General features: G+C 40.2%; 1 protein-coding gene across 1 annotated transcript in view; it reads left to right on the top strand.

Moving 5' to 3' along the window:
* LOC111335974 (dynein axonemal heavy chain 2) overlaps positions 1-25651 on the top strand; it is a 70221-nt gene that overhangs the window by 21750 nt on the left and 22820 nt on the right. Inside the window, exons 26-63 of the mRNA XM_088728234.1 lie at positions 125-231; positions 786-868; positions 1130-1223; positions 2119-2205; positions 3124-3204; positions 3460-3517; positions 3653-3813; positions 3901-3957; positions 4100-4198; positions 5056-5181; positions 5390-5500; positions 5917-6105; positions 6464-6567; positions 6827-7016; positions 7289-7469; positions 8586-8713; positions 9157-9309; positions 10183-10308; positions 11060-11160; positions 12635-12752; positions 13026-13143; positions 14250-14386; positions 15211-15351; positions 15567-15725; positions 16524-16673; positions 17014-17105; positions 17930-18128; positions 18281-18338; positions 18768-18934; positions 20222-20326; positions 20577-20672; positions 20773-20865; positions 21719-21804; positions 22218-22348; positions 22663-22812; positions 23563-23730; positions 24006-24166; positions 25491-25630. Coding sequence (XP_088584360.1) covers positions 125-231; positions 786-868; positions 1130-1223; positions 2119-2205; positions 3124-3204; positions 3460-3517; positions 3653-3813; positions 3901-3957; positions 4100-4198; positions 5056-5181; positions 5390-5500; positions 5917-6105; positions 6464-6567; positions 6827-7016; positions 7289-7469; positions 8586-8713; positions 9157-9309; positions 10183-10308; positions 11060-11160; positions 12635-12752; positions 13026-13143; positions 14250-14386; positions 15211-15351; positions 15567-15725; positions 16524-16673; positions 17014-17105; positions 17930-18128; positions 18281-18338; positions 18768-18934; positions 20222-20326; positions 20577-20672; positions 20773-20865; positions 21719-21804; positions 22218-22348; positions 22663-22812; positions 23563-23730; positions 24006-24166; positions 25491-25630 — 4705 coding nt within the window. The remainder of the gene's footprint in view (positions 1-124; positions 232-785; positions 869-1129; positions 1224-2118; positions 2206-3123; positions 3205-3459; positions 3518-3652; positions 3814-3900; positions 3958-4099; positions 4199-5055; positions 5182-5389; positions 5501-5916; positions 6106-6463; positions 6568-6826; positions 7017-7288; positions 7470-8585; positions 8714-9156; positions 9310-10182; positions 10309-11059; positions 11161-12634; positions 12753-13025; positions 13144-14249; positions 14387-15210; positions 15352-15566; positions 15726-16523; positions 16674-17013; positions 17106-17929; positions 18129-18280; positions 18339-18767; positions 18935-20221; positions 20327-20576; positions 20673-20772; positions 20866-21718; positions 21805-22217; positions 22349-22662; positions 22813-23562; positions 23731-24005; positions 24167-25490; positions 25631-25651) is intronic.

Below are 25651 nucleotides of genomic sequence, written 5' to 3'. Positions count from 1 at the left end.
TTTTGCTCTGACTGATTACTTTGCCTTGGAAATGTTTTCTACAACACTCGGTCGCGAGGAGACGTAGCCCCAACGTATGTTAAACTCCTGTTAAACTGACCTCCGTTTTTGTTTTGTATTTCAGCTGATGATTTTACTCTTGAGAGGATCATTGAACTTGGATTGGATCAGTTTGCTGAACAGATTTGTGAAGTCTCCGCTGCGGCAAGCAAAGAGTTGTCCATAGAACAAGTATGAATTTTCTCATGTGCGACCTGTCTCTCGAATAGAGTGTGTCTCTAGAATAGAGCGTAAGCGGTTTTGCTGCGGAATGTTGATGTGTTGCTACCGGGTGATAGTGTGATGGAAGTCCATGTGTTCTAAGCAGTTGTAGAACGTAAATTATTAAAAACTGGATCATTGGATAATGCAATTCAAGACTTTTTATTGGCTTAGCCATTATGGTATATCAGCCAATATACCATAATCTACAAATATGGTAAGCGTACGCATCAGCTTAAAATCAAAAGGGAGCTAAAAAAATCCAGTTTCTTCTTACAAAATAATAATTTCTTGGGGGCGTTTTTAATAAAACAATTATTCCACTCGCGCTTGTTGGATATGAGATGATTAGAGCCAACTCGGCGCTACGCGCCTCGTTGGCTATCTATCATCTCATATCCAACGCGCGCTCGTTGGATTATTTCACTTTTGAGCTGTTGATAACCAGAGTTAAAATCTACGTATATGCTTAGGCGCACCTTCCTATGTTAACGTTTTTTGCGATCATTTCTTTTTGTTGTCAGGCTATTACAGGCATTGCAGAGAGTTGGGAACAAATCACCTTGGATATTGGGCCTTACAAAGATCGTGGTCATTTTAGACTCAAGTACGAATTTACGATAGCTTGAGATAGAAAACAAACGAAAATAAATCAAGAAGTTTCGCATAGTTTTATCCTAACAGTACTTGAGATTTTTTAATTCAGCAAACAGATGTCACCTACTCTGGTTTGAATTTCGTTTTCTCGGTCATGATCTATTGTTATCGTTATATTCTTTCCAGTGACGCAAGTTTTACCTGACCTCTTGTATACTCTAAGTTGTTTTATTTCTACGACTGAATTCTTAGTGTTTGTTCCGGTTTACAGGGCAACAGACGATGTCTTCCAACAGCTGGAAGATAACCAAGTTACTCTCTCCACCATGAAGGCATCACGATATGTCAAGGCTTTTGAAGTAGAGGTAAGATTTATGAAAAGTCGATTAGTTTTAACAGGACTTTTGGATGGTAAAGTAGGTTATTGAATGACAGTTTTCTTACAAGATACCCGATAGCTTCGAACTGAAAGGTTCAAGGTTGAAGTTCCCGTCAAGGTCATGGTGTTGTGTTCTCAGAAAACCCCTTAACTCTTTGCGGTGTCTCAGATTCAAAACTAATGCCAATTGCGCCCCTGTCACCCTCGTCCGTCGCGTTTCTGGCAGTTTGCTGGCTTTTACTTTGAGTTCTTATTGGCTCTTTGTAATCGTTTCCTTCATTCTGGTTGGCTGTTGCGATTATTTTGGTGTTAGTTTTACGACACTGAATTAAAATGCGTTCTGGATACATGCCTGGTTGAGGTCACTGAACATTCCGTAGAAGTTATTTTTAATTAACTAACCGCCTCCCGGCGGTTAGGAGAATTTGCTACCTTTCTATAATATTAAGAAATGGATAGACATTCTAGTCTTCTCGGATAAGGACGAATAAACCTTAGACCCCGTCTCCTGCATCTATGAATTAGTTAATTTGGTTAGGCAGGGGACGTTAAAGAACCCACTCACGAGATTACTGTGATGTGGTCTGGCCTGTTTACTGGGGATTGGGGGGAGGGGGCATCTTAAAATAAGTTTCCTTCGATTGTTTGTAAACTGCTCATGCAGTCCGGCCAAAGTCCCCCGAAAAGTGTTGTGATGCGCATTTGATCATATCCACATGTTAATTTGCGCAATATAAATATTAAACTATTATTATTATTAAATTATTATTAACTGCCCAGGAGCTGTGCGTTGTATTGGAAGTGAATCCGCGAACTGTCTTAATAGTTATTTCGTTTATTTGTGATCAGAATATGGTTCTATCGATTTTTCTTATGAACAGGTGGACAAATGGGAAAGAACTCTGTCTCTTATTCTGGAAGTCACAGAAACGATACTCACCGTCCAGCGACAGTGGATGTACTTGGAGGTATGGAAGCATTCATCTCGTGGTATTGATAACTTTATTGAGGTGTAAATGAGATGTTAGCTCTTGACGCTATCACCCGAGGAAAATGTTTAAATAATTCTGAAATACTGAGTAAAGTCAACTTGCAATCGATTGGAATACGAGATCGTTAAAAAGTTTAAAACCCCTTTTCAGATTGAAGATAAGAGGTAGAATATGTGAGAGCTGCCTTTCGTGCCACTTTAGCACACATAATTTATAAAATTGGTGTTATAAAATTGTTTTCTTGAATGCCTCCAATAGTCCTTTTTGCAGTTGTGGGCTTGGTGGCCAAGCCGTTGAACAGGAGTGAGGCTAAGGGTGACCCTGTTGTGATAGAGACCAGTACCTAGTTAGCATGATAACAAAGTAATTTGCATTTGAAAAGCAGCAACATCTCTATCATAACAAGGTCACCCTTAGCCTCACTCCTGTTCAAAGGCTTGGCCACCAAGCCCACAACTGTAAAAAGGACTATTATGGTTGGGCTGTTATTCTGGGATTGGAAAGGAAAGTCGAAGTGATTTTGTGTTTCTCAAGTTGCACTGCACTTTTCGTAGAAATCTCTTGATCAACACCATACTTCATTTTAACCCAGTCTGTTAAATTACGGGCCAGGATCTTATTTCAATTTTCTTATTTGACTTGGCTTTAAATCCAAATTGACAACTCATTCACTGAATGCATATATTGGATCACTGTTAGCATCTGAGCAATTGCGCACCTACCCCTCCCATAACACAATAACTTCAATTGATAACAAGTTTGGGTTCGTGTGGGTGCCGGTTGCTCTGCCACTGACATAGATCCCATTTATTTTATGCAGTCCATTCTGATCTTTTGCGGGAAACCTGCAAAATGCCTGCATAACTTTTAACCACGTCCCTTTCGTTTACGCAGAACATTTTCCTCGGCGAGGACATCCGTAAACAACTTCCGAGAGAGTCAGCAGAATTTGATGATGTGAACGCGAACTGGAAGGTTTGGCAGTTTGATAAATACTGCGTCGTAGCAAGGTGGGGTGGTGGCGGGTGTTAAATACTGGAGCTTAGCAAAGATGGTCCCTTAACATAAATACGAGCCCGCTGATAGACTAGGCAGAGTAGCGGCTTAAGCTAATTCACGTGAGGTACGCGGAAATGCAGATCATAACTGTGACCCGCTACCTTGGTTATAGGTGTTGGGGGAATGCCTACCGGTTTAAAGAAGTCTTTATATTCTTTCTTTTTCTAAAAGGTGATCATGCAAAGACTTAACAAAGATAATAATGCGTTGAGAGGCACTCATCATCCAGGTAAAGTGTTCTGTTTTCAAAATATACTTTTCTACCCGTTTCATTTCAAAGAACGTCGGATATTGTGAGGCTCCTGGCATTAGGCAGATTAACCTTCGCGTTGTTTCTCATAAACGTTTTTCATTCTCTTTACAGGTTTGCTCGATACACTCAACGACATGAATCTAAAACTAGAAGAGATTCAGAAGTCACTGGACATGTACTTGGAAACGAAAAGGCAGATTTTCCCTCGCTTCTACTTCTTGTCTAATGACGATCTTCTGGAAATACTGGGACAATCTAAAAACCCTGAAGCTGTGAGTAGCATTGTTGAGACATTTAACCGGATCGATTTATCATGCTGGCCCGACTTGTATTTCACAATCTTTCATGTCATTTTACAGGTTCAACCTCACTTAAAAAAATGCTTTGACAACATCAGATCACTGAAGATGGCAAAGGTTAGAAGAAAAAAACCAATTAAGACCTTGTTTTTGTCATTATTTACGATCGTGGCCAACTGATCAAAAAAGAACCCTTACTCTGTGACCCTCGTGATACCCAATTTTGAGTCTGAGTTTTTTTGCTTGTCCGCTTCAACAGATGGGTATCACACAAAAGACAGAAGCAATTGGAATGTATTCGGCAGAAGGAGAATTTGTGGAGTTTGGACATTCTGTTCTGCTCGAAGGACCAGTTGAGGTGTGAACCGAACGTGTGCTTCAATGTTTTCTCGAGAATTTCACCTGTCACGAGTCATTTTGCGCTATGTACAACGCCGCATAGGGAAACCTTGTCGGAGGGGAAGTTCCCTAAACTCTGTACAACTTTCCATGGCCCTGAGCAGTTCAGGTTATCTACAAAGATACATCCATTCTGTGCATTTGTTTTTTTCGTTGATGAGTCACACATCAAGGAAGAAGCTTGTCACAATTTTTCATTTACACTGCTAAGGAAAGATTTTCAAAGAAAAAACTGTGAAAGAGTACTTAGCCGTACAAGATGGTGTTTGGTATCGAAAGATTCATTTTCTCTCAACACGCATGCCACCTGTAAGGTGTCGCAGTTTCGAGTTATTAGTGTTCAGAGAACACGAAAAACTGGTAATCAGTTTTTGTTGGCCCGCCTAATGCAACGTTTTGAATCATTAAGATGCACCTAGTCTAATACCCCATTCACACCAAAGCCTAAACATGCTTTAAAGCTGTTTTCTTAAACATGGTTTAACACAACAGCTCCATAGAAGCTGCTCAAATCAGTATTTGGTTGACTTCAAATGTGGCACATTGAAAATACAATTTAGCAATTGCTTGAATCTCGTGGAAAATTTAGTTTTTCAGTTCTCTGCTTCTGATTTTTATTTAGTTAAACCTGGTTTAACTAAACAAGTTTTCTGGTGTGAATGGGATGTAAGTCTCTTTAATCAAAGAGTGCAATATTTAATCTGATACCAGTGCACTGGCGTGCAGATGAAATCAAGGGAAGGGAACCCCTTAATCCAACGGAATCAACCGTGTCTGTTCATCTACAGATATAACTGATATCTTCTTCCTCATTAGGCGTGGCTGTGTGACGTGGAACGGAGCATGCGCTGGACTCTAAAGGAGCTGCTGAAGCAGTGCAGGCTCGCGTTGAAGAAGAACACCAGCAAGCGTGACAAATGGGTGAAAGAATGGGCGGGGCAGGTAATAAGATCTTGTTAGAAGTACGATGATTGCAGATTTACAGATGCTTCTATACATGCTCATGTAAGAGCGGTAAAGATCAAAGGGACACAGTGCCTTATTGTGTCCAAGTCCTAGGGAAAGCACCTTAATCTCATAATTCCTCTACATGAACATGAAATAAATGTTTAGCACTTTGATACTGAGGTTTCTTTGAAAATCGTTGCAGTTGACCATCACTTCAAGTCAGATGCAGTGGACAGGTGATTGCACCAAAGCGTTGGCCAGCACTAAAGAGAGAGGCGACAAGAAAGCTTTGAAGAGTCTTAAGAAGAAGCAGGTAATAACTTTATATGAACAATGTGAGTTCTGTTTTTGAGACTTGGTCATTCGCTATTCCCGTGCTTCAAACAGTTTGCTAGTTTTTACTCTAATTTCTCACTGGTTCCCAGTGATAACTTCGGTTTCGGCACACAATTGAAATGCACTGTAGCTGAGGAGAATATGCCGCTTTTCCAATGAAATCTCCGAATGCTCAGATGTCGTAGTCCTCTCTATTTAAAACAAAGAACCGTAGGCCTTGTTATCGTCAGGCAAATACTAGCAGCAGAGCAGCCCAAACTTTGCAATCTTCAACTGTTTGCTTGACACTGCGACATATATTCCCCACATCATTAATCTCGTCATCTCACTTCCCCCCCTCCCCCCCCCCCGAGCATCATCCGAATTATGATCGACACCAACCTTTTCTTGTAGATCTCCATGCTGAACAAATTCTCTGAAATGATTCGTGGCAATTTGACTAAGATCCAGCGGCAGAAGATTGTTGCTCTCGTCACTATAGAGGTTCATGCCAGGGATGTGATCGAGAAGATGATCAAATCAGGGTGTGGCGACGTGACGGCGTTTGAGTGGCTCAGCCAGCTGAGGCTGTATTGGGACAAGGTTTGCATGAAATAAAGTATTACCAACTGCTTTCTTCCTGATTAGTTTTCCTAGTGGACTAAGTACCTTTGACACAGCCCCAGAAGCTCTCTATTTAGCACTAGCTTCTGTCCATGGTTAAAAAAAAAAATCAATTTTCCTAGAGTCTGAAGCTCCTTCAATTAAGAGTTAATGAATGTATCCAGTTGATCACAAAGTATGGCTGTAAATAAATCCTTCGAAAGGTCTTTAACGCCAGACGTGAAAAGAAGAACCGTAAAGATTCATCAAGAATACTGGGCGAGTTAGTACACAGGCCGTCATTACTTTAAACTTAATCTTAATTCTACTTTTTTAAATTATTATTATTACTATTTAGGACATCGATGACTGCGTGGTGCGGCAAACGAACACTCGATTTCAATATGGTTATGAATATTTGGGAAATTCTGGACGGCTTGTGATCACGCCCCTCACAGACAGGTCAGAAGAACATAGTATTTGTAGCGCTTATATGATTAATTCAGAGAGAAAGAAACAACCCGAAAGACTAAATCTCCCCCTCAAGGTTTTACTCCAAACATAGAACAACTTTCAATTGCTATGTGGTTGCGCCAGTCAGTTTAGAGCGAAAACCAAGCGTTATTTGGTCACTGGTTTTTTTTTTTTTTTTTTTTTTTTTTTTTTCACGCTTCAGACAGTTTGGTTGTTTTCAGTTTGCGTCTTTTTTTCCTTCCCACAGATGTTACATGACTCTGACAACCGCACTCCATCTTCACCGTGGTGGTAGCCCCAAAGGACCTGCTGGGACAGGAAAGACCGAGACCGTCAAGGATCTCGGGAAAGCTCTAGGAAACTACGTCATTGTGGTCAATTGTTCAGAGGGTTTGGACTATAAGTCTATGGGGCGTATGTACAGTGGACTGGCTCAGGTAGAGTTCATTGGGGTTACACAACATGATGACTGGTGCTGTCTTCCCACTTCCGAATTTCCAATTTTTGATGTGCTGGGGTTTATCATAAATTGGATAAGGACGCGCCTCTGATATCAAAGCGCCTGATAACTAAGTTTCGTTGCGTGAAGCCGAGCCTGCGTTTCAAAAACTTTAGCCATTCATTACCCATTTGCTGAAATGAGGCAAATTGCCAAACTGCCAGTATAAATTACTACGTAACCTTCTTCATGTTTTTATTTCGTATGTAGACTGGAGCGTGGGGCTGCTTTGACGAGTTCAACCGCATCAACATTGAAGTATTGTCTGTAGTGGCGCAGCAGATTCTGTCCATTCTGTCTGCTCTGTCGGCTGGTGCTACACGATTTGTGTTTGAGGGACGTGAGATTAACTTGGTCTGGTCGTGTGGAATCTTCATTACTATGAATCCTGGTAAAATAAAATTTCTCCTGTTACGTTACAATCGTCGTCCACCATTATATCACTGTGACTTTCGTGTCTTTGCTCAGTAAATTCAACGCCTTTCTTCGACATTTGCATGGTGATTCTGTCTCCTAAATTTGACTTCTTGGGGTTTTTTTTTTGGCGAGACTGGAACATTTTCTTTTATGCAGGTCTTTGCAGTGCAGACTCGTTTTTTTTAGCTAGAGAAAGCGAAAAGAAGACGACTGTATTTTTTTTTTCGTACATACGAATCAGATTGGCTTTCAAACCTTGACTCAGGGGAAATGTGGATATTGCGTGGCATGGTGAAACCTCCCTTTTCCCCCTCTACGGTCGGTCTCCGCTTGTGGCTCATAAAAAAGTCTTTCTTGAAACTTCCTCTTTAAGAAAAAAAAAAACGAAAAGACAGAAAAAATAAAACAAAACAACAAACCAACAGAAGGATATTAAAGTATTATTCTGTCGTTTTTTTGTTCTGTTTGTTTTTTTTTTTAACCCAAAGAGAGATCTTTTTGCTGTACTGCAACTCCTCTTTTCACTCTTTCATATGTTTCTTTCATTTCGTTTTTCATATTTTCTTTATTTTGTTACTCGTTCACTAGATATAGTCATCTCATTAAGCAGATGACGAAGTGCGGTGCACATTTGTTGTCATCACAACTAACCGCTTCAACTAACCTCCTCCCGGTTAGCTCAATTGGTTAGAGCGCCGGATTGTGTTGTGCGGGAGGTCGAGGGTTTGAGCCCCGGCCGGACCGATACTCATGGCCTTAAAATAACTGAGGAGAATTTGCTACCTTTCTATAATCAAGAAATGGATAGATATTCTAGTCTTCTCGGATAAGGACTAATAAACCGTAGGCCCCGTCTTCTGCAGGGTTAGGGGTAGGAGACGTTAATTTCCCACGCACGAGAATACTGTGTTGTGGATGTCCTCCCTTGGGGTGGGATGGGTGGGAATTGGCCCTGAAAAGCCCCCATGGGGAGTGGTCAACTAACGTAGTATGTATGTATGTATGTATGTATGTATGTATCACATCACATTTCTTATGTTAGTGAGCTATTTATTGTGTATTAGTGAGCTTAGCATTTTTTTTCCCACAGGCTATGCTGGTCGAACTGAGCTTCCAGACAACTTGAAAAGCATGTTTAGACCGATATCAATGGTTGTACCCGATTCAGCCATGATTGCAGAAATTATCCTGTTTGCCGAGGGTTTTAACAACACAAAGGTCAGTTTTATGGCATCGAAGATATTTGTTTTCAGATGTAGAATGACCTCCTTTCTTTTTCCCATAGTCTTCCGCTGAAAATATGTCTGACGCTTCAACTGACAGTTTTGAGTTTGAATGACAAAAATCTGGAAAAAAGGACGAAGCATTTCATTCTGATAACGTTGCAGAACCATTACGCCAAGTAGATTTACCTCATCTTAAAAATGCGTTTTTTTGGGAATACTTTTTTGAGTCTGCTTTCGCCCGAGAGTGTTTTCTTTAATTTGTGTTGATGATATGGGTTAGGTCGGCAAAAATAGAGTCAGGGAAGATTACGGATTAAGGTTTTTGTCGAACACCGAGTCAAAAATGAAGTTTGTTTACAAAAGCCACCAACGTTTTTTTGTTCATGTCGTAAAGATAGGATGCAGAAGAAATGTATCAATTTTGCTTTTTAACAGGTGCTTGCCAGGAAGGTTCACACGCTGTACTCCTTGGCGGTACAGCAGCTCTCCAAACAGGATCATTATGACTTTGGTCTGAGGGCTCTGACATCTGTGTTGAGATATGCTGGTAAAAAGAAGAGAGCGAACCCTGATATGTCTGATGAAGAGGTAAATAGATATTTGCCATTCAGAGTACACTTTTTATAGGTGATGCAATGAAGGACATATTTTCCGGCTTTTCGGCGTTAGTAACACACTGGCCAAACGTCTTTCCACCACTTTTATCCAGTTTCCCTTTGCCAATTCTTCGTTAAAGTGGAATGACATCAACGCAATAAAACCGTTTTTGAAAACTTGTGGAACATGATTAGAATGAACGTTGGAAAAATCGACAAAGGGGTAATACTTCAGGGGTACGTTGTTCAAAGCACGATGAAGCTAACCGAGGATTAGCCAACAATTTTTGATTTAGTTTTGTAGCCTTGCGAAGAGTTTTAATGATTTCTATTTTTTCTTCAGTTTCGTCCTACGCTTTTAGGTAGAACCCCTCAAAACGTAAGCCCTATTGTCCGCTGCTTTATTATCCAACTGAGCTTCGTAGAGTAGAATCATCGCGCGAGACGAGTACAAATATCACGCGATATTTGTACTCCAGAAATATCCGCAAAATTCACTCGCACTGAAATAACGATTTGGCGTGTTGGATAATAAATCTCTTATTAGACGTTTTGTTGTGTAGTATCACTGAGTATTTTACTCGTTATTTGTATTTTGACTCGCCCTACGGGCTCGTCAAAATACGGCACAACTCGTAAAAATACTCAGCGATACTACACAACAAAACGTCTAATAAGATATAATTATTTCAAGAGAAATCAAGAAAACTTTAAAATTTTAATACTTAATTATCCCTCGCGCCTTTCGAACAACCGGGCCCTGTGGATTCTTACATTAACTCTTCGACTAACCGCCCTATGGCAACAATTCCGTAGAAAATAGAAGATACAATGTTTTATTAATCGCCGTTTTGACTTTCATCAGATTCTCCTTCTGTCCATGAAAGATATGAATGTAGCCAAGCTGACCTCACAGGATCTGCCTTTGTTTAATGGAATCGTGTCTGATCTGTTTCCTGGAGTCGAGACGCCCACGATTGACTATGGCAAGGTAACTCATCGTTAAAAGTTAAATCCAACCCTTCCATTTTTTCACAGAACTCACCCAGTGCAAACATCGATCTTTTTTGGACTTAAATGTGAGAGGCAGTATGGTCGAGCGGTCGGGGCCCCGGGCTTCTAATCTGGGGGGGGTCCAGGTTTAATTATCATTACCTTGCTAGTCACTTATTTGTTCTCGATTGTTGCGGGTTCAGTTGGTAAATTTTCCACTTTATCTGTATACTCTGATTAACATGTATAATCTGTGTTATCTGATTAGTATGATCTGGTTGGACTAAAATAGGAAAACAGTAAGATTTGAATAAAGGAAACTAAACGAAACAAAACGAAGCGACACTTTACTTACGAGAATTGTAGGCCCAGTGGAAACGTGACAAAACGAAACGCAAACAAGAAACTTGCGAACACATGGTCTAGACCATAATATGAAAAGTAATTCAGAACGGCGCGGGTAGGGAAAAACTAACGATGACATATTGCAATCAACAAGTTCAACTCCATGGCCGCACTTTGTACATAGCCAACTAGTCTGCCTCCAGTTGTTGTTTTTAAAACGTTACATTTATTTTCAAAGTTTCCAATTTGTTTGCATTGGCCCTCAAAAGCCCCATAGGGGGAGTGGTCAAATAAGTATACACACGCAGTTATCATGTCTTTAAATTTATTTCATAGTAACTTATTATCTAAAGGTGACGAAAAACTGCTGATAATAACTTGTTAAATGTTTATTTACTTTCCAGTTACGCACTGCTATTGAAAAAGATGTCAAAGACGCAGGCCTCAAACCACACCCGTCAACCATTCTGAAGGTGATTCAGCTATACGAGACAAAAAACTCCAGGTGTGTTTCATGTTGTAGTGTATTACTACTTTCTGCGGCTGACTTTTTTCTTTGTTAAGGTTCTCGTTCAGGTCACAATCTCAGGGATTTCTATAACTTTTTTAAGCTTTGCACTAAGGTTACCGTGCACCTTCAGGGGTGTCTCGGGTGCAAGCGATGTAGCGCGTCCGGTTTAAACTGTAGATATCTAAACCCCTATATCAAATTAAAGCTTTTAGGACTGGCTATCAGACTATACCAAAAATTTTGAAAAAAAAAATGAATTGTCGAATTTTTCACGTCTTCTAAATGCGAGCGCCCGAATCACCTTTTGAACGTTACATGTTAAAGCGAATGTTGTTTTTCGCTTATTTAATGTGTTCCTCCGTCTCCGGGACCAAAACGCTAAAAAACTTGTCTGCGATTTGCCATATTCAATTTCAGTGAAAATTTACAGAACATTTTTGAAATAGGATTAAAAAAATGTGGAGTGATCGTACAAAAATCGCTCTTGAAAAAACGTATTTAGAAATAAAATATTCGGAGACGCGTTTTTGTTGTTTATATGTAAAACTAGCTACTGTCAAAATTTGAGAGCAATCGAACAAATTCCCCTTTGACTTGTAGCTCTTAAAAGGTGATTCGGGCGCTCGCATTTAGAAGTCGTGAAAAATTCGACAATTAATTTTTTTCAAAATTTTTGGTATAGTCTGATAGCCAGTCCTATAAGCTTTAATTTGATATAGGGTTTTAGATATCTACAGTTTAAACCGGACGCGCTACATTGCTTGCACGCGAGACACCCCTGAAGGTGCACGGTAACCCTAAGTCTTATTCATCACTAGCTTTCCTTCTTTTTTGTTGGACATATCACTATCTTTTTGTTCGTTTTCTTTCTTGGCAAACAGAGTCATCTTGTTTGTAGCTAGTTCAGGCTTTTGTCATTTTTACGTTACGTTGGTCATCATATGTTGATAAGGTTTAGGGAATTACTTTTTGTATTTTTAAAGACAAAAATTAATTGCTTAAACGCTATCGACATATGAAATTCAAGTTTGCATGAACTGACTGAAATTATATCGAGATGACTTTCCCCGTGTATCGAATAAACTTTGTCGACATATCGATACGACTTCAGTTTGTATCGAAACGACCGCACTCCGTCGACAGTAGCTTATGATACATATGATAGTGCATTGTAAGGAATTTCAAATTTTTGTTCCTTCAAAAAATTAGACAGAAACTGAAATATTTCACATTGTTTCGACTTTGATTGTAATCAGTGCCTCTTCTGGTGTTGGACGACTGCATTAGGTTATTGGTGACAAATACATTAAGAAATGACGGTGGAAATAAACTTTGATGATAGGAAAATATAAATTACGCAATGTAAAAATAATTAATCTTAAAGATACCCAAGATGTTCAATTTACAAAATAATGAAGCAGTATGAATACGAAAGTAAGGGTTAAACAAATATATTGTTCCTTTTAAGACATTCTACCATGTTAGTCGGCCAGACAGGATCAGGAAAAAGTGTTTGCTGGAAGATTTTGCAAGCGGCTATGACGCGACTGAAGAGAGATGGCGACTCAAACTTTAACATTGTCAAGGTGAGCAAACCTTTCTTATCGTTGAATACAGTAGAAGTATGATGAAGAAAGGATATCACATGGCCACGCGTGTACATCTTCGTGAGTGAATGATAAGTCTCATTAGTATATACTGAAACAGTGGATGGTATCGAAGGTGCGCCCTGACTGGCTACTCAAACTTTGAATAATCTTTTGCTATTCACCTTCACTGAAACCCCATACTTCTACTTTACGTTAAAATGCTTGTTCAATTGTTTTTTCCATTTTATTTGATATTTTTTAATTCTCCAGGAATTTCCCATTAACCCCAAAGCCCTGTCCCTGGGTGAACTTTACGGAGAGTTTGATCTAAACACTAATGAGTGGACTGACGGAGTACTGTCCAGTGTTATGAGACTCACATGCTCAGGTAAGTAACACCGGTATTGACTGCCACCTCACAATTGTTGCACGTGAACAACGATCGACGAAGCTTGATTTTCTTCCATGTCTTTCTCTCAGTGTTTCGCTACTACTACAATAGAGGATCTAAATGGGGCTAGCCTTAAGGCGCAAAAATTGGCTAAGGAAACAACTGCTTTCTCGCAAAATAAGCGAAAGAAAATTAATTCGTTTGGGGAAATCTGCAAAAGAAGTCAAAAGTAAGGTAAAGAAAGACTGCAGACTTTTCGTACTCAAAGTTTATTTAAGTAGGGGCATCCTGTTGATTTGCCATTCTGTTTTGAGCTTTAACTAAGGAGTTATGTGCTTCTAAAACACCGTAACTTACTTGCTTGTACAACGAATATATGAAATACATATATCTGAACTGCGGTTATGAAACGTATGTTTGCACGATCCTCGCAGTAAAGCACTATCTAAGCAATAGTGAAAAAAGTGGTAGAGCGCGGCACTAGTATCGCAGAGGTCAGTGGTTCGAATCCCGTACAGGCCTGAATTTTTTCAGGTCTGATTTTCACTATTGCTTAGATAGTGCTTTACTGCGAGGATTTTGCACATATACGTTACTTGCCTGTGTAGTTGTTTGTAACTCGTGTGCGACAACTTGATCATGGAATCCTAAAAACATCGCCACCTAGTCATTACAACGTTTGCACATGCGCGGATGTTTTTGAATTTTCTGATGTCATGTGCACGAGCGTGAATCGTTTGATTGTGACGCAAGTCATTGGAAACGGTTTGACGCATGCACAATGTGGAAGATAGGAAACTTATTCAACAAGAAAGCTTACACAAGAAGCAGGAAACATAAAAAATAATTTAAAAAAGCACTAGAAACGTTGAGCGGGACAAATGATTTTTAACTTTATTTCTAGCAGGACATGTAAAAACATGTATAACCTCCCAGGAACCCTTTTTTTCCCTAAAGTGACGGTAAAATCTTCGTCAAATAAGTTCAGCGAGATAAAGAAACAGCACACACACACAAGAGAGTCGTGATAAACTAAGAAAGAGTGAGAATGGAGAAAACTACGAATGGATTAGAATTCCCTTCTCGCATTTTGTGTTTTTTAGATGAGAGACCAGATGAGAAGTGGATTCTCTTTGACGCTCCCGTGGATACGCTGTGGATTGAGTCCATGAACTCAGTTATGGACGACAACAAAGTGCTGACTCTTATAAATGGCGAGCGTATAGCCATGCCTGATCAGGTTAGATGCCTTGTTAATTCGAATAGATCTTTTCTGTCAGCTTTTCAAGAGAAATCTAGGATTGTATTTATTTATTTATTAGATTCGCCGACAGGCAGGGACACCGCAACAGCTTGCGCCATTTACTGCGGGCCCAATAAACCCACCCATCCCACCTCAGGGGAGGACATCCATCACACAGTAATCTCGTGTGTGGGAAATTAACGTCTCCTACCCCCAACCCTGCAGGAGACGGGACCTCCATTTATTCGTCCCTATCCGAGAAGACTAGAGTATCTAACCATTTCTTGATGTTATAGAAAGGTAGCAAATTCTTCTCAATTATTTTAAGACCTTGAGTGTTGGTCCGGCCGGGGCTCGAACCCTCGACCTCCCGCACAACAGTCCAGCGCACTATCCATTGGGCTAACAGGGCGGCGGGTTCCTATTGGTTGGGTTCCTTCGTTGCTCTGTGATTGGAGCAGAACCAATCAGATGCTAAACCAAATTCAGTCGCGACTAGGCCACTCGCGTTTTTCTGCGCTTGTGGTAGTTTGCATGTATTCAGCCTGAGTTCTCATTGGATCTCACCAATATATTTCTCAGCCATGATCGGCGGTTGACACTGCACTGTCTTCAACCAATTCTCTTTAGTGGATTTGACGCCTGTGGCTTTTGCGGCATATAGTATATCACTATGGTTTTGGCTTTGAAAAACTCAATAAAAGCTGCCAAGTTTGGGAAGACGTTGTCTAAGTATTCTTGCATTATGTATGATTTAGTAGATTATCATCTGAGAGGAATTTGTTGAAGTCAGCAATTGATAGTTTATTTCTTTCTTTCAGGTTTCCTTACTGTTTGAGGTAGAAGATCTTGCTGTGGCATCTCCTGCGACAGTCAGTCGATGTGGCATGGTTTTCTCCGATTACAAAGATCTCGGGTGGCAGCCCTACGTTGACTGCTGGTTAGATAAGAGAACAGATAAGGTACTTTTTTTTGTCTTTACTTGAGACTCGCTAACTGTCCTCTTGTCCTCATATTTTTGTGTACGGGGAGACTTGATTGATTTATCATTTGTTCTCGACATCTCAAACCTGAAACCGTTCCTCGCGCCAACGAAAATGTAGATTCGTCCAAGGACCAATTTGTAGTTATCTCCCGTTACTTTACCTCAGAAACTCTACTCAATATTTTTTTACAGCAATCCGTGGAGCACCTTCAGAGGTTGTTTGAGAAGTTCGTTCCTAAAGTGTTGGATTTTCGTAGACACCATTGCAAGGAGCTCGTTCCCACCTCTGAATTGAACTCTGTTGTGTCATTGTGTGTTTTGTATGACGCACTAGCTACAGAAGAGAATGGGGTAAGTTTCAATAGATTTGACTGGCTCAGAGACTTCTACCATTTACAATAGAATTTAAATTTAATACAAATGCGCGACGGGAAGGTTAATCCTTCACAACCTAATGTTAGTACAGTAGTTTATCACTAGCCACACTTCACTATTATAATGGTGCTCAGTGAGGTAGCAACCGCCCAAACTGCAACGTGTCATGGATGCTAGTGCTCGCTGAGTTTATTGTCCCCCGAAATCATGTCATGTCACACCTTTGCTTCGATAATTGCACTGGCCACCTGTTTACAACCGCACAGAATATAAAATAATCCTATATTAACGATCATGCAGGGCATAAAAAGTCTGTTTACGAGTCTAGTGGCCCATTAGGCCGGTGCTTAACTCCGGTTTCTGTAGCATGAAGCGACTAGGAGTATTTCTATTCCCCCCTGGATGGGATGCTAGTCCATCGCAGCATGAAATCGCCGATACCCATTTATACACCTGGGAGGAGAGAGGCACTGTGAGAGTAAAGTGTCTTGCCTAAGAACACAACACAGTGTCCCGGCCGGGGCTCGAACCTGGACCACTCGATCCGGAGTCGAGCGCACTAACCATGAGGCCACCGCGCCTCCACACCTTGCATGACATGGCACCCTACTATTTGAGTTATTTGATATCTTTATTACCTCCGTCCATGTATAATTTTCGTGAGTGAGTGTCGGAAGTTACGTTGGTTTTGCTTCACTTTACTCTGTGATTTACTGAGAAAACTCACGAGATTTCCATTTACATTGTCTTACTTTTCTTTTTCCTAATTTGTAGGTTCATCCACATGAAGACAGCTATCCTCGCATGATCGAGCTGTGGTTTTTGTTCTCGTTGATCTGGTCTATTTGTGCGTCTGTGGATGAAGACAGCAGAAAGAAAATGGACAATTTCCTTCGAGAAATCGAAGGTCAATTCCCTGCAAAGGTACTATGTAGTTTTAACAGTATGAAAAAATAATTTGTTCAACGAAAATGGAGGGGGGGGGGGAAGGGGTAGGGGAAGAAATATGAAAAGAAAAACAATAAATTGTGTTCCATGAAAAAGAAAATTCCTTTATTCTGTAGACTTTGAAGATGAAATGTTAGGGAAGGAAGCAGGAAGACATCACTGCTTGGAATTGTGCACTTTTGGTAATTGGCCCACTTTATTCAGCCAATCATGGAGATTCCAGCAATTTATGCCGTGCACCAAGTTTATATTTTGAGAAATATTGCACCCTTGGTCATAACAGGAATTAACTGTAATGCACTCTGTTTTGTCAAAGGATACAGTATATGAGTATCATGTGGACACGAAACAGAAGGCCTGGGCTCTGTGGGAGGACAAACTCAGGACGGGTTGGCGTTACACCCCCAAGTATGTAGACAAGTCATTGCTTTTCAAAATTTTTAATGAAATAAATTTAAATTGACGTGCGGTTAATATTCGAGTAGAGCAATTCTCCTCGCAGGTGAGCTGTAAGTTAAGTAATTCCAGAAAAGAAGTTTGAAAAAAATTCACTGGCTTCCACGAGATCTGGACCCGTGTCTTTCAGATTCTAGTTGGGTGCTGCTATCAACTGAGCTACGAAGCCACACGTAGGGAAAGCGGCACATTTTAGAGGGTTCTGATCATAACTTTTTTTTTATGGAATGAATTTCATTCATTTAGTTTTGCTTTGTTACTCTTTACTTTGCTGACATAAAGCTGTTGTTTAGTTAGGAGAAATCTTTCTCCGTTTGAGGGTGACAGTTCATCAGTTATGAGATGCTGTTTGGCTCCTATTAGTAATTAGTATAATTTTAGAGCTGAGCAAAGAGTTTCCAGCAATCTGATTGGTCGAGCGGTTCCTTATATGACGCTATGTAAACCGCTCCACGCGGTTTATATAAAATGTTAAAATAAAATGTTAATAAATGTTGTTAAAATGTTATGATTTTAGAAATTTCTCTGTTGTTCAGCTCTGAAATTATACTAAACAATTATTCGCCTCAGGTTCGGTGTACATTGTCGAATAATCCCCTCGATTTCGTCTCGAGGATTGTTCTACGATATTCACTTCGCCTTCGGCGAATAATTGTTAAATATAACTGTAATGCTGTTGGTTCAAAGATCTGCTCTTCCCTTAATGCTAATGTTCAAAAAGAAATTATTCAGCCATTATTGTGAATTGTATTCATTTTCTATTTATTTTTCTCCAGCATGCCATTTTATAAGATCATGGTCCCCACTGTTGACACCGTGCGGTACGACTTCTTGGTGTACAGTCTACTTCAGGCTAAGCGGCCTGTCCTTCTAACAGGACCTGTAGGAACTGGAAAGACTTCCTTGGCACAGAAAGTGCTGCAGAGACTGGACCCCAAGACCTACAGTCTTTTGGTCATAAATATGTCCGCACAGGTACAGTGTACGATCAAGTTAAGCATTAGGTTTGCGAATTAATTTTACCCTGTTTTTGTTAGCATATCTTTGTTATTTGGGTATTGAGGAGATCATGCAGTGACATGTAAACGCGAAGCAGTCGTGTTCATTGACTGTATTCTTTTCTGTAGACGTCCTCGAACAACGTTCAAGAGATCATCGAGAGCAAAGTGGAGAAAAGAACCAAAGGTATGTTCATTTTCTTATCTCTCATAATTGTCATCAAGCAAATTATACCAACTCTTCCCTGTGTATAATGGAGAGCGCGCTTAGGGAATTTCCTATTAAATCCAAACATCAGAGCTCTTAATGTAATTATTAGTTGATAAAGCAGCGTTTCCTGCGAGCCTAATGTCGGCCAGGAGTTGCTGTGTGCGAATGGAGGGGAAGGGGAGGGGCGGGAAAAATTGGGGCCTCGAGCTTGGCGGGGGGAGGGTGGGGGTGGTTTCGCGATTATTTTTGGTTGTTTCTAAGAGAATGATCTACTGTATTTATTTCATTTTGAGTAGTTTGGTTGTTATTCGGGCCTTCAGTTTTCTTCAGTTGCTTACTCACTTCTTTGTTTCATATCTGAGATTTTCTATTTGAATCAATGTATGTTATTGTGTGTTTATCAAGGTGTCTATGTGCCTGTTGGTGGCAAACAGCTGATCAATTTCATGGATGACTTCAACATGCCGGCGAAAGACACATTTGGCTCGCAGCCGCCGCTGGAGCTTATCAGACTGTGGTTAGATTACGGCTTTTGGTATGATCGACTCAAACAGACCGTTAAGTACATAAAGGTGAGTGTAATGGTGCAGAAAGTAAACAGAAAGTAAAATGGCACTCCCTCTTCTTGCGTCATTCGTTAGAAATGTAATACAGTCAAACCTGTATTGAGTAATCATCCTGTATTTAACGGTCGGTTGCCTAAGTCCCGGATTGGTTTCCCCTAAATCACTGTAATTTACACCTCTATTAAGTGATCAACTTTATTCAGCGGTTGTGGTCACCCTTTGCTAAGTCTCAAAGGCTTGTTCGTATTGTTTTCTACCGGTATTGAATGGTCGTCCCCCGTCCCCTCCCCCCACTTTTAGGCAATCAGATGTGACATCAAAAGTAGTAGTTATTTTGTCACTCGCGTCATCCCGCTTCAGGAAATTTGCTTCTTTTTGCTTTAATAATAATGATAATGATAATTGTAATGATAATGATAATGATAATGATAATGATAATGATAATGATAATGATAATGATAATGATAATTATACAAGACTTTTCTAGCGCCCATGTTCACAGCGCTGTAAAGCTATATGGATAAAAAATTTAGTTTAGTTTAGTCCATTTTCACTGCATTAAGCCTTGCAGTGGGGAGGACTAGAAAGGAACACAGGAACCATTCGTACTGGTCCACCCTCCCACCCATCCCACCCATCCCACCCCAGGGGAGGACATCCATCACACAGTAATCTGGTGTGTGGGAAATTAACGTCTCCTACCCCAACCCTGCAGGAGACGGGACCTCCATTTATTCGTCCCTATTCGAGAAGACTAGAATATCTAACCATTTCTTGATGTTATAGAAAGGTAGCAAATTCATCTCAATTATTTTAAGACCCTGATTGTTGGTTCGGCCGGGGCTCGAACCCTCGACCTCCCGCACAACAGTCCAGCGCTCTATCCATTGAGCTAACCGGGAGGCGGTTAGCTCAATGGATAGAGCTAACCGAAAATAAGATAAAGATGACTAAAAGAACTTACTAAAAGTATTAAGCAAAAACCTAATGACTAATGAAAGACTTAATCAAATAAATGAGTCTTCAGGTTGGATTTAAATGTCACTAGCGATGGTGCTTGCCGTATGACGTCCGGAGGCTGATTCCGCAGATTTGGAGCTATATAAATAAAGGATCTTTAACCTTTTATTAGAACCTTATGAATACTACATTGGTTTTGAAGGGGCCGCCGTGTTTGCTTTGGTTTTGGTTTTGGTAATGAGACCGACCTCAATCGAGATGTGCTCGCTAAAAAGCTTCACTTGTTTACCGTTATAGCTCGTTGACATGGCGTCCTCCATTTTTGTTCAACAGGGCATGCATTTGTTGGCTTCTATGGGTCCTCCGGGTGGTGGCAGAATGGTGATCTCTAAGAGACTGCAGAGCAGGTTTAACCTAATCAACATGACTTTCCCTCAGGTAAATAACAGGGATTATTATATCGCAGCTAGTACGTGCGCCGTAAGTGGTCAGTTTAGCGGGCCATATTTCATTGTACGGCTCGCTTAATCCAGAAGTTTGTTTCAGTTGAAAAAATTTCTTCCTTTATTTGATCTCAGAGATGTTGTCTGGCAATATTTTACTGTGCCAGACAGGGTTACAAGATTTGTATCAGAATTATTTTCTTAAAAGTTCAGTTTGTCATCGTCTTATCATTTGTTATTTTCAGGAAAGTCAAATCAAGCGTATTTTTGGCACCATGATCAACCAGAAGCTGCAGGACTTTGAAGAAGACGTTAAGGCTCTTGGTGATGTAATGACCCAGGTGATTGACTTCGGCCTGTATTTCATTTTATCACTGGGTTTTCATGTTTCCAATGCCAAAATTACTGACATTGGTAACATTTGTGTGTTTTATTTTTCAGGCAACTATTGATATCTACAACGCTATCGTCGCCAGAATGCTTCCAACCCCTACCAAGATACATTACCTTTTTAACCTGAGAGACATTTCTAGGGTATTTACCAGTTATTCTTAAAAAGTCTGGAAACTATGAAATACCTTCTCAACAGAACGGTCAAACGTCGGGCATGCGCGAAGGGATTGGTTTTGGCTGCCCGTGCGCCGATTTTCCTCGTAAAATTTCTAAGGAGAACATAATAAACAAAATAAGCGAAAGAAAATTGAGACGATCGTAGAATCTTTTCTAACCCTTTAACTCTCAAGATGTGGTTGCTAACTCTCTCCACTCGTTACATTTCTTTTTAAGTAAATTACGAGAATTTGTCATCAGACGAAGGTTACATTTTCAAAGAAACTAAAGTAGGGAAAAGGAAAACTCAAGACTTTGAGGGCACAAACTTGTTCAAGCACGGGTATCCTGTTGAGTTACCGTTCTGTTTTAAACTTTACCAAAAAAAAACCGTGACATACTGGTTTGCGAGGTTTTTTGTATCTTGTGTGAGATGAATTCGTTCTGACAGGCTGAAAGCACGACACTTCGTCACTACAACGTTCCCGCATATGCAGACGTTTGACCGCTGTGTTTAATCCACGCGGGCTTCTCTGATTTGAATTTTCTGACGTCATAAGCGCGAGCACTAATCGTTTTATTATGACGCAAGCCAAAACTGTTCGAATGTTAGAGGCAGTTTTAACGCATGCAATAAGAAACCTATTCAACAAGAAAGCTTATACAAGAACAAGGAAACTTTTGAAGGAATTTGGAAATGTTCTGAAAACGTTGATGTTCGACCGCCGTGTTTATCATCTCAAGCTCAATTTTCTCTTGAACTTTGTTTTCGTTTCGTTTCCTTTAAAATGCGTTATCTTGCACACTTACGTGATATTTTTTCCTTCCTCTACTAAAGGTTTTTCAAGGCTTACTCCGCGCTAACAAAGACTTCCATGACACCAAGACAGCAATGTCCAGACTCTGGGTTCACGAGTGCTTCAGGTGAAAAAACGTTTGGTTCAATCATAAAATGATCGCACGAAGGGATGACTTGCGCAAGCTCTTACTAGCTTTAAATTGTGTTGCCACACTCCATCACAATGTTCATGGTATTTGAGACGCCACTCTGATCAGTTGTTCTATTTCACTGTTTAAGATGCAAAGTTGGGAGTAGACAGAATTCAACATGATTTCTGTCATTTGTAGAATTTCAAGACTTGCGTCGCAGAATTAAAAAAAAAAAACAGAATCTCCAAGGATATTTTTCAGTTTGACAACAGAGCCGTTTTGTTCTCCTTTTTAAATTTTTTGTCGTCACTTGATCCATACAATAAAATAGTTAAGAAAACACAGCATATTCAATGTGCATTCAGATAATTTTTTTGTCATCTTACGATGATCACCTTTTTTTCCAGAGTATTCTCTGATCGTCTCGTTGATGCAGGGGACCACGAAGCCTTTGTGACACTTTTAAGTGATAAGCTTGGAACGATGTTCGACCTGACTTTCCACAACCTCTGCCCCAACAAACAACCACCAATCTTTGGTAAGTGTCTGTAGTGTAAGGAACGTAGCTCCCCGGTGTTGTAGTCTGGCCTTGTTATTGTTTATACAGGCCCTCATTTAAACTAGTTTTCAAGCTAAACTGGGCCATCCCTGTCTCAATATCGCAAATAAATTAATGAATTCATATTTTTTTTATAATCATTGGCTGGTCATAGACTTGAACTTTTATGCCAGACAGCGTAACAAAATGTAAGCAACTCGATTATCGATTTATGTTGTGATCTTATTGAAACCTGCCTCTCGAAAAACTACATATTTGCGTCTAAGATATTGTGTGGATATTGCATTCCACAGGTGACTTCATGAAAGAAGGCGCTGTGTATGAAGACATGATGGACTTCAAGGTGCTCAAGAAATACATGGAAGATCAGTTGGAGGATTACAACATGGAACCAGGGGTGATTTCCATGGATCTTGTGCTCTTTAGGGACGCTATTGAACATGGTAAGATAATTCGCCATTTTTTTTTATCCAGAGGTTTTGATGGTATAACTTTGTAGTGTCCTCATCACCAATACAGTTTAAGTGAAAGAACTAGTTCACAAGAGAGAAAGTGAAAGATTTAAGAACATAATGGCCATGTTTGAGGATTGTTTTGTGCTCTTCGGTCATACACTGTACTCTCAAATTGCCTCTCGACAACCAGGATTGATGGATAGTGTAGTACGTTTTGTTAACACTTATCCGCTGGATAGCGAGTTATTCGTTGGATAGCGTTTTCCACCCTTTGAACAGCAGGGCTCTGACGTATAATCGAACTCAGTGAATTGTTAAGGAAACCTGATGAACTGACGGGGGGGGGGGGAGGGGAGGGGCGCATTTTATGGAATGGTATCCCATTTAGGGGAGTTGTAATACTTTTAGTCTGACGAGATGCCGGGGGAAGGGGCATGCTACGGACTAACCACCCATCCAGAGGTAGTGGCAATGCCTTAAGTCCGACGTAATACGTGGGAAGGGGGAAATTTTATGACTAGCATCCCGTCGAGGAGAAGTAGCAATACTCTTAGATTGACTAAATGCCGGGGGAGTGTGCTACAGACTTGCATCCCATTCAGGGGGAGAAGCAATACTCTAAGTAGCTTCAAATACAGGCACCTGAATGGGTCTGTGCAGCTATACAAGTCAATCTTGAATGCCGACTTTTACTCAAGGATGAATGTTGACCTGAGTTACTCATTTCTCTTGGCACAGTGACCCGTATAATCCGTGTGATTGCCCAGCCTCGTGGCAACATGCTACTGATTGGAATCGGAGGCAGTGGGCGGCAGAGTCTCGGTCGTCTGTCGGCCTACATCATCGGCTTCAAGGTGTTCCAGATAGAAGTCACAAAGCACTACAGAAAGGTCGAGTTCAGGGAGGGTGAGTTTAAATTCAGAGATAAGGAAATTCTGAATGTGGTTTTTAGCGTAATCTGTGATTGCTTTGGTTCTGGCAAGTTGATCGATTTGAGAACTCCTGCTGGCCATACACTAATCCAACTAGATGCAAACGTAAAACCAGAAGTGGTATATCCCTCACTCGTTTCCGACTATAGGCCTATGAGATAAATTGCGATAGTAACTCGCTGTTACTTTGGTTTGGGTTTTATGGCGCTTCATAGCGAGCTTCTTTAACAAGATGTCTTGATACCTTAGATTTGAAGCGTCTGTATTACCTCACTGGTGTGGACAACAAACCTACGGTATTCTTGTTCAATGACACGCAAGCGCTGGAAGAATCTTTCCTTGAAGACATCAGTAACATCCTCAGCAGTGGAGAAGTACCAAATCTGTACAAACCTGAGGAGTTTGAAGAGGTTAGCGTGACTTGTGTTCATTTGGTTTCATTCCAACAGAACCCTTCTTCCTGTGCCTCATGAGTGGCTTTTCTGGTCACTTTTCGATTTGATTTGTGGTCGTGAAGCTGTTTTATGATCTGCTGCGTTCATGACACGTTAGAAGCTTAGTTGCAGTCAGGAATTTGCTGCGTTTGCTTCACCCACGAGTCATATCGCTAACGACCAGTTCGCTCGCTTGTTAGGTCTTTTAGCCAACGTTTTAGGTTATTTCACTATAAAAAGTCTCGTTTCAGTTTTGTTTTCTTCGAAGAAGCAAGAAATGAAATGTTGTACCTTAGACTCGGCAGCGAATTGAAGGAATTTGTTTTGTTTTCTTCGCTTGAGTCTCGCTTTCGTACCAATATGGCTAGTATCTCATATTCGGAAAAAGAAAGGTTTCCTATCAAAGGTAGCTTTCTATAACTTATTGTCGACCTGCATGACACACTCAGGGAGAACCAAACGCAAAAACTCCGCACTTAAAGTATTAGTACGATTGCTCAAATGATTATGGGGATTGTAACGCTCTTATTGGTCGAGGACATTGCGTTATATCACGCTATAATCACCCTTGCACGAGGTGTTAAGAGCATTCAGGGGCGCTGATTTTCAAAATGGCTGCCTCGCGTTTTGTCAGTGGTGCCGTGGAAGTGATTAAGGCGATCATAGAAGAAATTTCAATTCCGAAGAGAACAAAAGATGCTAATAAGTTTGGCGTAACTATTTTCAAAAGTACTGTAATACATGAAATTTTTGCTGCTTAAATCGAATGAATAAACTTGATAATTCTAGTGGGAACTAGCTGCTTATCTCCGTACTAGTAATCAAAACAATGATGTAATAATTTCGTCCCAGGAATTTTTCAACCATATTCACTTCGGCGAATAATTTTTGACTAAGTAACGATGACAATGTTGTGATGTCCTTACAGGTTCGCACTGCTTTATAAATTATATAATTATATATTATTTATAAATTATAAATTATATTAAGTAACGATGACAATGTTGTGATGTCCTTACAGGTTCGCACTGCTTTATAAATTATATAATTATATATTATTTATAAATTATAAATTGTATTAAGTAACGATGACAATGTTGTGATGTCCTTACAGGTTCGCACTGCTTTATAAATTATATAATTATATATTATTTATAAATTATAAATTATATTAAGTAACGATGACAATGTTGTGATGTCCTTACAGGTTCGCACTGCTTTATAAATTATATAATTATATATTATTTATAAATTATAAGTTATATTAAGTAACGGTGACAATGTTGTGATGTCCTTACAGGTTCGCACTGCTTTATCAGAAGACGCTCGTAAAGAGGGTATCCTCGACATGCCAGAAACAATGTTTAACTACTTTATTGAGCGAGTCCGAAGTAATCTACATATCATTCTGTGCATGAGTCCAGTAGGTGATATATTCAGGTACGCTGGTATAAATGACAT

Source organism: Stylophora pistillata, chromosome 7, assembly GCF_964205215.1.
Source record: "Stylophora pistillata chromosome 7, jaStyPist1.2, whole genome shotgun sequence".
Classification (NCBI taxonomy): domain Eukaryota; kingdom Metazoa; phylum Cnidaria; class Anthozoa; order Scleractinia; family Pocilloporidae; genus Stylophora; species Stylophora pistillata.
Note: the sequence above shows the minus strand (reverse complement) of the source record. Positions and strands in the feature narration are given on the sequence as shown.